Genomic DNA, 15,151 nt, shown 5'->3' on the forward strand with positions numbered 1-15,151 from the left:
AAAAATTATAGAAAATTACACTTAAGGGACCGCACAATACTGGTTTTGTACGTGCATACACAATACATAAAACTTTAAGTTATTTGTATTTGTCATATTAAAATTTTATTCTTATTATTATCTTGATTTAGCACACAATATTCTATAATAATATTAGGAGTATAATACAAATGCATATATATATATATCTTATGTATTGAAAAATATCATGGGTCACAACGTTTACATTATCTACTATCCCACTACTTTGCGGGTGATTTATTTTTTTTCATTTTCATAATGGAATTTTCTATTGAAATATTTTTTTTTTTTATTTTATATCCTTGTGACAGTCAATTCAAATTCATTTTAAAAGAGCTTTATAATTTTAAAATGTAAAGTGAAAGAGAAGAAGTAAGCATTACATTCTATGATGAAAACTATATTTAAATAAAATTGCATTAAGCAATATTGCACGTAATCACTTCTAATTTACGTTATCAGAAATATTTTAATATTGCATATCATCATAATATTATCTGCTCAATGTATACTTATACAGGGTTGTTATTCTATATTAATCCACGGAATTGATTTCAAAATAATTTAAAACATTTTGTAATCAAAAAATTTGAAATCAAATTTTGTATCCTCTATTAAATTGTATCACTCTAAAATTTGACTAAGAAGAGAAATGACTCAATGCACATATACTTTGTACCCCATTTTTTAAATTTCGGATGTGAAAAATGTTTCAATTTGCGGGCGGATACATTAATTTACATTACTTATGTTAAGATGCATAAACCTAATTACAGAAGTCAATACATAAGTGTACTTTATGCGGAAATCACTGCACTGATTTAGTTGGAGTTGAAGCTTAAATATTTAATATTTATTGAGCAAGGTAATTTTTCGTAGAATTCGCTTTTTCCAATGTAAAGTCAGTCAAATGACCAGAGCTTTTTTACCACAGAACTTAAGAAAATTGTTATAAGAAAATTAAGAAGACATTCTTACCTAGTTGACTTTCGGAAAACAGTCGTTTCTGTAAAAAAAACAACCGAATTCTCAGTGAATCATTATCACTGATTCTCTATCGTAAAAGCACCAAGCTTTATTACAAATTTAATTTATTTATACTCATGGTTTCATTGATTACCTTCATTGAAATTTCGAAGTAACTCATATGTCCTACACACAAAAAAATCGCATGGTTAACTCACAGGTTGCAGCAACTATAATATGGTTAAAATCTAAAAACATGGTTAAAGTCACCATATTTGTCGAAACACATAGTTAATATAACCATAACCACCATATTTTCAACCATAGTCCAAATTTTATATGGTTAACTTTGAGTTATTTAAAAAAAAAATCATTTTTGTACATAAGAACAACCATATTTTGGTTATTTCAACAATAATGCATGGTTATTTTCAATCATATTATGGTTGAATATAACCAAAAATATGGTTGGATCTAACTATAATATGGTTGAATTTAACCATAATATAGTTGAATTTTTATCATAATATGGTTAAAAATAACCATATTATGATTGTTTTTAACCACAGTATGATTGTTTTCAACTATAATATGATTGATTTTAACCATAGTATAGTTAACTTAACCATAAAATGGTTCATGTCAATGTAGCGCCTTTAGTTTTGAGTTTAACGCATGTGTATTTGTAATATTTCTTTTAATAAACGTCAATAATTTTTTTATGATTGTCCGAAATATGAATACTTTGAAGTTGTACATAAACATGTTTTCGACATTTCAAATTCAAAATGAAATTTTTTTTATGTTTTACGAAATAAATTTACGTTTTGCGAAAAATATGTAGATTTTTAGAAATTTAAACGAAATAAATTTTTTTTAAATTCTCATTAAATTATAATACATTTATTGCTTTCCTTAGGTTTCGCATAAGAATAACAATATTTTTACTGCATAATATAAGAATAACAAGATTTCTTATGGCACATATCAAGTTGTGCTAAAAAAGGAAACCTTTGTTGAAAAAGTGAAAAAAATTTTACCTGATATGAATAATCGCAAAATTTTGGATACTTGAAATGAAAAATATTTAATTTTTATCATATTTCTCAGGTGTTGTCTAAAATCTAGAAAAATATTTGTGCTTAGCGCTGAAAATATTAAACTCATTTTGTTTTGTGAAAAACTGGGGGATTTTTAAGAGATTTGAAAGAAAAAAAACATTCTTCATTCTTTAGATAAAAGTCAAATATTTTTCCACAATTTGAATTTTGTAATTTAAAAACGAAATTTTAATTTTTTTGCTTTATATCTTAAAATTTAGTACTTGTTCAAAAAAACATAGGACTTTTAGTTTTTATATAAAAATAAATAATTTAGTAAAATTCATGTAAGAGTTTCCTAAGTTTTCAAATTATGATGCAGTATTTTCGCTTTTAAATTTATTTCATATACATATGCATACACTATGGTTAAAATAACCATACATGGTTGATATTCCTAACGGGACCTTTAAATAAGCGTCAACAGTTTTTTATGATTGCCTGAAATACATATGTAAATACTTTGAAGATGTACATGAATAGGTTTTCGACATCTCAAATTCGAAATATAAATTTTGTTTTATGTTTACGAAATTTTTCTGTTTAACATTTAGAGCAAAATACTTATGTAAATTTTTTGGAGATGTAAATAACTTTTTTTTTTAAATTATCATTAAAAATCATATGTTTTTTGAAGTTTGGAATAATTAACTATAAAATTTTTTAGTCTTTCTTTGGTTTTACATAAAAATAACAAGAATGCTCATGTTTTGTGTGTCAAATAATAAGTTAATTACGATTTGCTATATAAAAGCAGAATTGTTCAAAAAAGTGTAAAATTTTTTGTAGACATTAAACGACAATCCTAAATTTTTAACATTTTTAAGAAAAACATTTAAATTTTATTATTTTTCTTAGATTTCTGTGAAAGTTAGGAAAAAAGGTTTATGTTTAGCCTTAACTACAAAGTTATATTAAATTTTTTATGTTTTGCAAAAAATTTGTAGACTTTTTAAAGATTTAAGAGAAAAGAGATGTTTTTCTTTTAATTCTTTTAAATCATATATGTATTTATTGAGTTTTAGAATCAGAAACGGAAAATTTCTCTGTTTTTCTTAGATTTTACAAAACAAAAGAAATCTCTCGTTTTGTATAGCAAATACATTACGATTTGCAAAAAAAATGACGCATTGTTTAAAAAATTAAAAAACTTTAAAAAACTTATGCGAAAATCGCAATTTTGACATTTTTATTGAAAAACAATTAATTTTAACTTTTTAAATACTATTTTCAGATTTTGTGTAATAACTAGCAAAATTTATCTTAAAAAAGTATAAAATTTCATAAAACATAAGATAAAGTTTCCAAAATTTTTAAATCATTGCACTTTTTATTTTCGTTTCATAAATCCCTCTAGTTTATGGTGGTACATTTTAAGTATATGTGTGCATAAAAAACACGTGATTTTGAAATTAACCATGTTATGGTTAAAATAACCATATTATGGTTGACCATATTATGGTTCAACCATAGTATGGTTGGTTTTAACCATAGTATGGTTAACATTCCTAACGGAACCTTCTTGTTTTTACATGGTGATGTTTTGTTTTTGAGTTTTGCGCGTATGGATTAGTAACATTTCATTTAACAAGCATAAATAATATTCAGTAAGTGTTCGCGATTCAAAGTAACAGGTTCATATTAGAAGTATTTAAAGTGTAAAAATTTTAAAAAAGTTTTAAGTGAATTTCTGTAAAGTGAAAAATTGTTTAAAAGACTATTAAGAATATATTGTATATTATTTAAAATTCATGTGTAGTTTTCAGTGAAATAAAATTTAAAAGTATAAATTGAATCATTTAATAAAGTTTTATTTGCTCAAGTAATCAAATTTGTGTATAAAAATAAATTGAAATAATTAAAATTCATTATAATTCTAAAAAAAAATCTTAAATTTTATTTAAAATAAATAGAAGTTTCAAGTTACTGAAAATAAAAATTTCATTATGGACGTAGCGGTAAGTGTTATGAAGCAGTGTTGAAAAAAATACAGTTATCCTTAAATTTACGATGTTTTCAAATCACTCCATTTTTATGAAAATAAAACCTTACACCATGTATACAAAAAACTTAACAGAACTTACAAAACAAAAAAATTAAAAATTTGCAGTATATTTCAAATTTAAGCGGTAAATTTAATTCGAGAAACAATTATCTTGATAACGTATATCAAAACCAAGTATAAAAGAGCGACGTAAATCTAGGGATAACTGTACGTACTTTTGTAAATTAGTTTTCTGTTTTACATACATTGTATAATGTGAATGTATGCTAAAAGTGTATTTCGACAAACTTTTTTATTTTAAATAAATATGCTACTTTATTGATTTGATTCGACTTTATTAGCCATGACATCTTTAATAATAATAAAATAAAAATATGTAGCTTTTAAAGAATGATAATGAATCAAATTTTATGAACATAGTAATGAATTAAATGTGGTGGAATTGTAATATGTTGTGTTTGTTTGTATAGTAGTAAAAATAATTCAGTATTTCGACTAAAACATTAAGAGAAAATAAAATTCCTTTTTAAATTATTTCACAAATTTATGTACTAATTTATAAATTGTAAATAATACGTGAATTGCAATTCTTAATTATATATTTTTTTAATTACAACAGTGTAAAAAGGTTTTTTTGAATGTAGCACGAGGAGATGTGAAAAAAACAGTCAAACTAACTATGGACAAGTCAAAATATATAAATTTGGATGAACTAAATGATGCTGTAAAAATCAAATTTAATTTTAATGAGAATCCAATATACACAAGTGAAGTTGGTGATGTTCTTGATCCAGAGGATGTCGTAGATTATATTTATCAATACATGGAATCTCCATCGTTTGTGTTACAAATAAAAGGTTTTATCTAATAAAAATTCATAAAATTAAATTTTTTACGTATGTATATAAAAATTTAACCACATCCAACTGAAATAAATTTTAAGCTTTGATGTAACGCGTTAAATTTACAAAGGAACAAAAGGACGCGCAAAATTCGTGTTTCCCATTTAATTTTTAAATTTATCTTGCTTAAAAAGTGTAATTTTATTTGAAAACAAAATTGTTTTTTTTCTGTTCATTATTGTTTTTTAATATTTTATAAAATTATAACGCACTTACTGTAAAACAGCCAGTTATCCTATAATATAAGCATTGTTGAACATAAATTCATTAGAAAGCTATCTTCTTTTATATTAATTTTATTTAAAAATTGACCGGTTTTTGTCTACAAATATAAAATATTTTTGCATAAAAAACTTTTTAAAATTAAATTGAGTAATTACAACTTTAATTTAAAAGTAATGAACAGAAAACACGCAATTTCGTATAATTAATAGAATGTTTTTATGAAATATAAACTACTTATGTTTTTTCAGGTTCTCCATTTGAAACAGATAATAATTCAGTAGAAATATTAAACGAGCTTGCAGTTGTAAATGCATCGACTGTGCAAGAACCTTCATATGTAATCGAAAATTTGTTTAATACCTTGATTACAGAAGAGGTACAAATATTTTTTTATTTTTAATATCATTGGATTTAAGCAAAATATATTTTTTTTCCAACACTCAAAGGACTTTAAATTATTTCTTAATTTCGAGTGCAAAGATATTATTCAATCATACAAAGAGAAGCAATTATTAGGACGGTATGACAGAATAAATTTAAGCAAAAGTATTATCAATCATCTTTTAAACGTGGATCCTTATATGAAGTGTGTTAAGATTCAGAATGCAGTTAAATGTTGAACTACTAGTTATTTTACACTTTTTTTATTGTATAGTATACGAAAAGAAGATTTTGAAAGATTGGCTTCTTATATTGTGAAAGCATTTCCAAACGAATCAAAAGATTCTTACTACACAAAATATTCAACTGGACGTTTGGCTTCTGGTAAATTATATGATGCATATACAAATGCAAAAACCAAATTAGCTAAAAAAGGTTTGATACATCGCAGAAGTCGCTCTAAGAGTCTCTCATCTACTTGTACTGAATCAACTTTAGTTTCACCTATTCACCTTAACTTAGGTATGTATATATATATTTCTAATTTCAATTCACTCAATTTGTTAATTTTATTTATATCCAATTAAGATAACGATCAATCGACCATACTGGAAATTGTCGAGGAAATTTCAGCTGCGTCAACAATTTCGGACGAGTTGCGGTGCAAATGGGAGATCACATTTGATCACCGATGTATGCTATTAGAAAAGGATACTCCAACTTCAGAGTACATCGATAAGTTTTCTGTGTTGAAGAGCGGAGCAGGCTATGAATTGGTAAGAACTTTGCAATTTTCAAAGCAGATTTCATTTAAAGATAAAACAATATTTTTTATAAAGTTGGTTTTAGATGCTGAAAAACGGTATGGAACCAAAATAGTACCAAAGATAACTGAGAAAAATATTCAACTTATTATTAATGAAGCCCATTTAAGTAGGAACTTGAAAACTAAGGAAATATTAAAGGCTTTGGAGAATGAAACAGACGGTAGAATATTTTTAAAATATGTATTATTATCATACATTTTGAGAGTTATTTACTTTCCGTTACAGATAGTAAAAGAAAATGTTGGGCTCTTCTGATTTTGCCATATGTAATACCAGTTTCAAATATTAAGCGAAAGTTGTCAACAAAATTGTACAGGCCTTCAAAAATTGAAGCTCAAGAAGCGTTTATAGCACATTATAAGGTAAATAAAAATTTTAATGTTTTAAAATTTGGAAAATATAAAAATTTATATATGATTTTTGCGCAAATCATATGCAATTTTTTTTTAAATTTTAAAGCTATTAGCGGAGATGTCCAGATTTAAATTTAAACTGTGCATGGGTTAATTAAAAAATTAAAATGCACAAAAAATGGAATTAAGATAGAGAAAATAAAAATTAAGTAGACAAGTGTCTGCAACCAATTGTTAATATTTAAAAATAAAAAAAAAATGTTTGTATATTTCAGAGTATACCAGAAGCAGATCACGCAGAGAGGCAGTATATCAACCAATGCAGAAAAGTTAAAGTCAATATCCAGCCAAAAATAGTTTTTATAGGAGAAAATATCGATTTGACGTGGGTTTTAGTGTCACATGTCAAATATTGTTTTAAAAATCCGTTAGAAGCAGTTACTGCATGCTTCAGTGTTTTCATGGGACTTAACATACAATATCCACCCGAATGCAAGAGAATCTGGTATTTTGTTCAAAATTACATTTACAAAATTACAACTAAATATGACAAGGATGATGCTGTATTGAAGACCTTAGCTTTAGATTTAGAATTCCTGCAACAAAATAAAAATTAAAATCTTAATAAGAATGAACAAATAGGTACGTGTAGAAACTGTATACATACAATTACTATTAAATTTAAATTTTATTTTAATAAGTTTAACGAAATTTAAATGAATTAATATAATATGTGTAACTTTTATAATTTTTAAAATGAATTTTAAATGCTTTTTATGTATTTCAAATTTTGATAATGATGTACAATTTGTTGATCATTTGAAGTTAAAACATGCAAATTCTATTCGTTTTCCATGCACTATCTGCAATCGAGTTTATGATAACATTTACTACTACAAAGTTCATTTAAAAAGCCATGCAATTTGTTCTAAAAATGACTTAAGCTCAATTTGTGATTCAAATCAAAGTGCAATTTATATTGCTAATACGATTTCAAATGACACCTCAGTTAGTTCAAAAGAAAAAATTTCAAGTCATGCAAATATTAGCTTTCGGAATGAATTCTTTAAAATTTTCCTTTGAAAATTAGTGCGTTAAGAAAAGTTAATAAAGATGTTTTTGAACGATATAAATTTACAGCGAAAGATAATGTCTATTCGACAAAATTTATTCGGTATAATAATTTACCTGTGAAGGTTGGTATGGTAATTTATGAAACAAACTCACAACTTGCTGTTGTAGATTATATCTTTAAATATGGCGAAAAATTGTATTTAGGCTTATCTTTACTGAAAGAGATATGTTTTGACATGCATTATTATGCTTATGTTGTTGACAACACTAATATACGCAAAACAATTCCTGTAAATGTAAATTGCATAACTCGTACATCGTATATTAACCAAACTTCAAATGGTCAAAAAATAGTTGTACTTAATCACATTTTACATGAGATATATCAAAGTAACTTATAAGAATAATTTTTTGTAAAAAATATGTAAAATATGGAATATAGAATTTTGTTTTTGTAAACATTAGGTAATACGCAATTATATGTCATAAATACTGTGCGAATATTATAAAAATTATTTTTCTGTGTAATAAAATTTTGAAGCTAAATTTTTTTGTGTTATTATTAACAATTTTTACTTTTTAATACAAAATTTTTTTTTACAAAAAAAGATTTCTAGATATTTTGCATTAGATTAATCATGATTGATTTAAGTAAAGTTTGAAAATTAATTTTAAAGAAAAGTGAGGCATGAGTTTTTGAGTTCAATTAAACTTACAATAATTTTAAAGTATTTTGAGGAGAATTTGTGAAAAAAAATTTACTTAACCCCCTAAAATTTATCAATTTCTGTTGCGAGTAATAATAAGCAAGGTGCTATTGTTATACAGCATGACAATGAAAGTAGAAGAATAGGCTTTTCAATAATGCTGTATACCGTACCTGTTAAGTGGGTTACAATTTTAATAATATTACATAGTTATTTTAACCATACTATGGTTACAAAATGAAACTTTTATAAGGTTGCAACAATAATGTTACATGGTTCTTGTAACCATACTATGGTTAAAAAAATCAACATTAATAAGGTTGCAACAACTATGTTGCATAGTTGTTTTAACCATATTATGTTTAAAAACATTTTCTTTATTTGGTTAACTTAACCATAAATCTTAGTTAAGTTAACTATAATATGGTTAAAATTTAAATATTTTTATGTTTGTATCAACCTTAATATGGTTGAAACCCAATTATTTTTATTTTTGCAACAACCATGTTATGGTTGTTTTTAACTATATTATGGTTAAAATTTGTATATAACAGCAACCATAATATGGTTAAATGCAACCATAATATAGTTAAATACAACCATATTATGGTTAAATTTAACTATAATATGGTTAAAATATGGTAAATTTAATCATAATTTATGGTTGAAACAACCATAATGTAATTAATTTTCATCGAAAAGTATATAACAGCAACCATAATTTATGGTTAAAACTTAATCATAGTATGGTTCTTTAAAATTATGGTTAACTTAACCATAAAATTTTTTTGTGTGTACACACAAAAAAATCGCATGGTTAACTCACAGGTTGCAGCAACTATAATATGGTTAAAATCTAAAAACATGGTTAAAGTCACCATATTTGTCGAAACACATAGTTAATATAACCATAACCACCATATTTTCAACCATAGTCCAAATTTTATATGGTTAACTTTGAGTTATTTAAAAAAAAAATCATTTTTGTACATAAGAACAACCATATTTTGGTTATTTCAACAATAATGCATGGTTATTTTCAATCATATTATGGTTGAATATAACCAAAAATATGGTTGGATCTAACTATAATATGGTTGAATTTAACCATAATATAGTTGAATTTTTATCATAATATGGTTAAAAATAACCATATTATGATTGTTTTTAACCACAGTATGATTGTTTTCAACTATAATATGATTGATTTTAACCATAGTATAGTTAACTTAACCATAAAATGGTTCATGTCAATGTAGCGCCTTTAGTTTTGAGTTTAACGCATGTGTATTTGTAATATTTCTTTTAATAAACGTCAATAATTTTTTTATGATTGTCCGAAATATGAATACTTTGAAGTTGTACATAAACATGTTTTCGACATTTCAAATTCAAAATGAAATTTTTTTTATGTTTTACGAAATAAATTTACGTTTTGCGAAAAATATGTAGATTTTTAGAAATTTAAACGAAATAAATTTTTTTTAAATTCTCATTAAATTATAATACATTTATTGCTTTCCTTAGGTTTCGCATAAGAATAACAATATTTTTACTGCATAATATAAGAATAACAAGATTTCTTATGGCACATATCAAGTTGTGCTAAAAAAGGAAACCTTTGTTGAAAAAGTGAAAAAAATTTTACCTGATATGAATAATCGCAAAATTTTGGATACTTGAAATGAAAAATATTTAATTTTTATCATATTTCTCAGGTGTTGTCTAAAATCTAGAAAAATATTTGTGCTTAGCGCTGAAAATATTAAACTCATTTTGTTTTGTGAAAAACTGGGGGATTTTTAAGAGATTTGAAAGAAAAAAAACATTCTTCATTCTTTAGATAAAAGTCAAATATTTTTCCACAATTTGAATTTTGTAATTTAAAAACGAAATTTTAATTTTTTTGCTTTATATCTTAAAATTTAGTACTTGTTCAAAAAAACATAGGACTTTTAGTTTTTATATAAAAATAAATAATTTAGTAAAATTCATGTAAGAGTTTCCTAAGTTTTCAAATTATGATGCAGTATTTTCGCTTTTAAATTTATTTCATATACATATGCATACACTATGGTTAAAATAACCATACATGGTTGATATTCCTAACGGGACCTTTAAATAAGCGTCAACAGTTTTTTATGATTGCCTGAAATACATATGTAAATACTTTGAAGATGTACATGAATAGGTTTTCGACATCTCAAATTCGAAATATAAATTTTGTTTTATGTTTACGAAATTTTTCTGTTTAACATTTAGAGCAAAATACTTATGTAAATTTTTTGGAGATGTAAATAACTTTTTTTTTTAAATTATCATTAAAAATCATATGTTTTTTGAAGTTTGGAATAATTAACTATAAAATTTTTTAGTCTTTCTTTGGTTTTACATAAAAATAACAAGAATGCTCATGTTTTGTGTGTCAAATAATAAGTTAATTACGATTTGCTATATAAAAGCAGAATTGTTCAAAAAAGTGTAAAATTTTTTGTAGACATTAAACGACAATCCTAAATTTTTAACATTTTTAAGAAAAACATTTAAATTTTATTATTTTTCTTAGATTTCTGTGAAAGTTAGGAAAAAAGGTTTATGTTTAGCCTTAACTACAAAGTTATATTAAATTTTTTATGTTTTGCAAAAAATTTGTAGACTTTTTAAAGATTTAAGAGAAAAGAGATGTTTTTCTTTTAATTCTTTTAAATCATATATGTATTTATTGAGTTTTAGAATCAGAAACGGAAAATTTCTCTGTTTTTCTTAGATTTTACAAAACAAAAGAAATCTCTCGTTTTGTATAGCAAATACATTACGATTTGCAAAAAAAATGACGCATTGTTTAAAAAATTAAAAAACTTTAAAAAACTTATGCGAAAATCGCAATTTTGACATTTTTATTGAAAAACAATTAATTTTAACTTTTTAAATACTATTTTCAGATTTTGTGTAATAACTAGCAAAATTTATCTTAAAAAAGTATAAAATTTCATAAAACATAAGATAAAGTTTCCAAAATTTTTAAATCATTGCACTTTTTATTTTCGTTTCATAAATCCCTCTAGTTTATGGTGGTACATTTTAAGTATATGTGTGCATAAAAAACACGTGATTTTGAAATTAACCATGTTATGGTTAAAATAACCATATTATGGTTGACCATATTATGGTTCAACCATAGTATGGTTGGTTTTAACCATAGTATGGTTAACATTCCTAACGGAACCTTCTTGTTTTTACATGGTGATGTTTTGTTTTTGAGTTTTGCGCGTATGGATTAGTAACATTTCATTTAACAAGCATAAATAATATTCAGTAAGTGTTCGCGATTCAAAGTAACAGGTTCATATTAGAAGTATTTAAAGTGTAAAAATTTTAAAAAAGTTTTAAGTGAATTTCTGTAAAGTGAAAAATTGTTTAAAAGACTATTAAGAATATATTGTATATTATTTAAAATTCATGTGTAGTTTTCAGTGAAATAAAATTTAAAAGTATAAATTGAATCATTTAATAAAGTTTTATTTGCTCAAGTAATCAAATTTGTGTATAAAAATAAATTGAAATAATTAAAATTCATTATAATTCTAAAAAAAAATCTTAAATTTTATTTAAAATAAATAGAAGTTTCAAGTTACTGAAAATAAAAATTTCATTATGGACGTAGCGGTAAGTGTTATGAAGCAGTGTTGAAAAAAATACAGTTATCCTTAAATTTACGATGTTTTCAAATCACTCCATTTTTATGAAAATAAAACCTTACACCATGTATACAAAAAACTTAACAGAACTTACAAAACAAAAAAATTAAAAATTTGCAGTATATTTCAAATTTAAGCGGTAAATTTAATTCGAGAAACAATTATCTTGATAACGTATATCAAAACCAAGTATAAAAGAGCGACGTAAATCTAGGGATAACTGTACGTACTTTTGTAAATTAGTTTTCTGTTTTACATACATTGTATAATGTGAATGTATGCTAAAAGTGTATTTCGACAAACTTTTTTATTTTAAATAAATATGCTACTTTATTGATTTGATTCGACTTTATTAGCCATGACATCTTTAATAATAATAAAATAAAAATATGTAGCTTTTAAAGAATGATAATGAATCAAATTTTATGAACATAGTAATGAATTAAATGTGGTGGAATTGTAATATGTTGTGTTTGTTTGTATAGTAGTAAAAATAATTCAGTATTTCGACTAAAACATTAAGAGAAAATAAAATTCCTTTTTAAATTATTTCACAAATTTATGTACTAATTTATAAATTGTAAATAATACGTGAATTGCAATTCTTAATTATATATTTTTTTAATTACAACAGTGTAAAAAGGTTTTTTTGAATGTAGCACGAGGAGATGTGAAAAAAACAGTCAAACTAACTATGGACAAGTCAAAATATATAAATTTGGATGAACTAAATGATGCTGTAAAAATCAAATTTAATTTTAATGAGAATCCAATATACACAAGTGAAGTTGGTGATGTTCTTGATCCAGAGGATGTCGTAGATTATATTTATCAATACATGGAATCTCCATCGTTTGTGTTACAAATAAAAGGTTTTATCTAATAAAAATTCATAAAATTAAAATTTTTACGTATGTATATAAAAATTTAACCACATCCAACTGAAATAAATTTTAAGCTTTGATGTAACGCGTTAAATTTACAAAGGAACAAAAGGACGCGCAAAACTCGTGTTTCCCATTTAATTTTTAAATTTATCTTGCTTAAAAAGTGTAATTTTATTTGAAAACAAAATTGTTTTTTTTCTGTTCATTATTGTTTTTTAATATTTTATAAAATTATAACGCACTTACTGTAAAACAGCCAGTTATCCTATAATATAAGCATTGTTGAACATAAATTCATTAGAAAGCTATCTTCTTTTATATTAATTTTATTTAAAAATTGACCGGTTTTTGTCTACAAATATAAAATATTTTTGCATAAAAAACTTTTTAAAATTAAATTGAGTAATTACAACTTTAATTTAAAAGTAATGAACAGAAAACACGCAATTTCGTATAATTAATAGAATGTTTTTATGAAATATAAACTACTTATGTTTTTTCAGGTTCTCCATTTGAAACAGATAATAATTCAGTAGAAATATTAAACGAGCTTGCAGTTGTAAATGTATCGACTGTGCAAGAACCTTCATATGTAATCGAAAATTTGTTTAATACCTTGATTACAGAAGAGGTACAAATATTTTTTTATTTTTAATATCATTGGATTTAAGCAAAATATATTTTTTTTCCAACACTCAAAGGACTTTAAATTATTTCTTAATTTCGAGTGCAAAGATATTATTCAATCATACAAAGAGAAGCAATTATTAGGACGGTATGACAGAATAAATTTAAGCAAAAGTATTATCAATCATCTTTTAAACGTGGATCCTTATATGAAGTGTGTTAAGATTCAGAATGCAGTTAAATGTTGAACTACTAGTTATTTTACACTTTTTTTATTGTATAGTATACGAAAAGAAGATTTTGAAAGATTGGCTTCTTATATTGTGAAAGCATTTCCAAACGAATCAAAAGATTCTTACTACACAAAATATTCAACTGGACGTTTGGCTTCTGGTAAATTATATGATGCATATACAAATGCAAAAACCAAATTAGCTAAAAAAGGTTTGATACATCGCAGAAGTCGCTCTAAGAGTCTCTCATCTACTTGTACTGAATCAACTTTAGTTTCACCTATTCACCTTAACTTAGGTATGTATATATATATTTCTAATTTCAATTCACTCAATTTGTTAATTTTATTTATATCCAATTAAGATAACGATCAATCGACCATACTGGAAATTGTCGAGGAAATTTCAGCTGCGTCAACAATTTCGGACGAGTTGCGGTGCAAATGGGAGATCACATTTGATCACCGATGTATGCTATTAGAAAAGGATACTCCAACTTCAGAGTACATCGATAAGTTTTCTGTGTTGAAGAGCGGAGCAGGCTATGAATTGGTAAGAACTTTGCAATTTTCAAAGCAGATTTCATTTGAAGATAAAACAATATTTTTTATAAAGTTGGTTTTAGATGCTGAAAAACGGTATGGAACCAAAATAGTACCAAAGATAACTGAGAAAAATATTCAACTTATTATTAATGAAGCCCATTTAAGTAGGAACTTGAAAACTAAGGAAATATTAAAGGCTTTGGAGAATGAAACAGACGGTAGAATATTTTTAAAATATGTATTATTATCATACATTTTGAGAGTTATTTACTTTCCGTTACAGATAGTAAAAGAAAATGTTGGGCTCTTCTGATTTTGCCATATGTAATACCAGTTTCAAATATTAAGCGAAAGTTGTCAACAAAATTGTACAGGCCTTCAAAAATTGAAGCTCAAGAAGCGTTTATAGCACATTATAAGGTAAATAAAAATTTTAATGTTTTAAAATTTGGAAAATATAAAAATTTATATATGATTTTTGCGCAAATCATATGCAATTTTTTTTTAAATTTTAAAGCTATTAGCGGAGATGTCCAGATTTAAATTTAAACTGTGCATGGGTTAATTAAAAAATTAAAATGCACAAAAAATGGAATTAAG

At 24.5% G+C, this 15,151-nt stretch overlaps 2 protein-coding genes across 5 annotated transcripts in view; one reads left to right on the forward strand and one right to left on the reverse strand.

Moving 5' to 3' along the window:
• The window catches only part of LOC129605812 (tyrosine kinase receptor Cad96Ca), a 161,183-nt gene that overhangs the window by 73,632 nt on the left and 72,400 nt on the right, over positions 1 to 15,151 (reverse strand). The gene's annotated exons all lie outside the window — the stretch shown is intronic.
• LOC129605813 (uncharacterized) lies at positions 3,946 to 8,346 on the forward strand. Of its 3 annotated transcripts, XM_055515776.1 has the most exons (9): positions 3,946 to 4,045; positions 4,712 to 4,949; positions 5,468 to 5,595; positions 5,666 to 5,805; positions 5,875 to 6,122; positions 6,189 to 6,376; positions 6,440 to 6,587; positions 6,653 to 6,789; positions 7,056 to 8,346. In XM_055515776.1, exons 1-9 carry the CDS (start codon positions 4,034 to 4,036, stop codon positions 7,395 to 7,397), a joined length of 1,581 nt encoding a protein of 526 aa, XP_055371751.1. In that variant the 5' UTR covers positions 3,946 to 4,033; the 3' UTR covers positions 7,398 to 8,346. The 3 variants fall into 3 exon arrangements, with proteins under 3 accessions (XP_055371751.1, XP_055371750.1, XP_055371752.1); XM_055515775.1 differs by having other exon boundaries at positions 6,189 to 6,587; XM_055515777.1 differs by lacking the exon at positions 7,056 to 8,346 and adding an exon at positions 6,887 to 6,985 and having other exon boundaries at positions 6,189 to 6,587.

The sequence above is a fragment of the Condylostylus longicornis genome, unplaced genomic scaffold (assembly GCF_029603195.1).
Source record: "Condylostylus longicornis isolate FDR11 unplaced genomic scaffold, ASM2960319v2 ptg000015l, whole genome shotgun sequence".
NCBI classification, from domain to species: Eukaryota; Metazoa; Arthropoda; class Insecta; order Diptera; family Dolichopodidae; genus Condylostylus; species Condylostylus longicornis.

Coding starts and splice junctions, on each gene's coding strand:
- LOC129605813 (XM_055515775.1), top strand. Junction 5,596..5,665: donor ATACCTTGATTACAGAAGAG/GTACAAATATTT, acceptor CAACACTCAAAG/GACTTTAAATTATTTCTTAA. Junction 5,806..5,874: donor AACGTGGATCCTTATATGAA/GTGTGTTAAGAT, acceptor TTTATTGTATAG/TATACGAAAAGAAGATTTTG.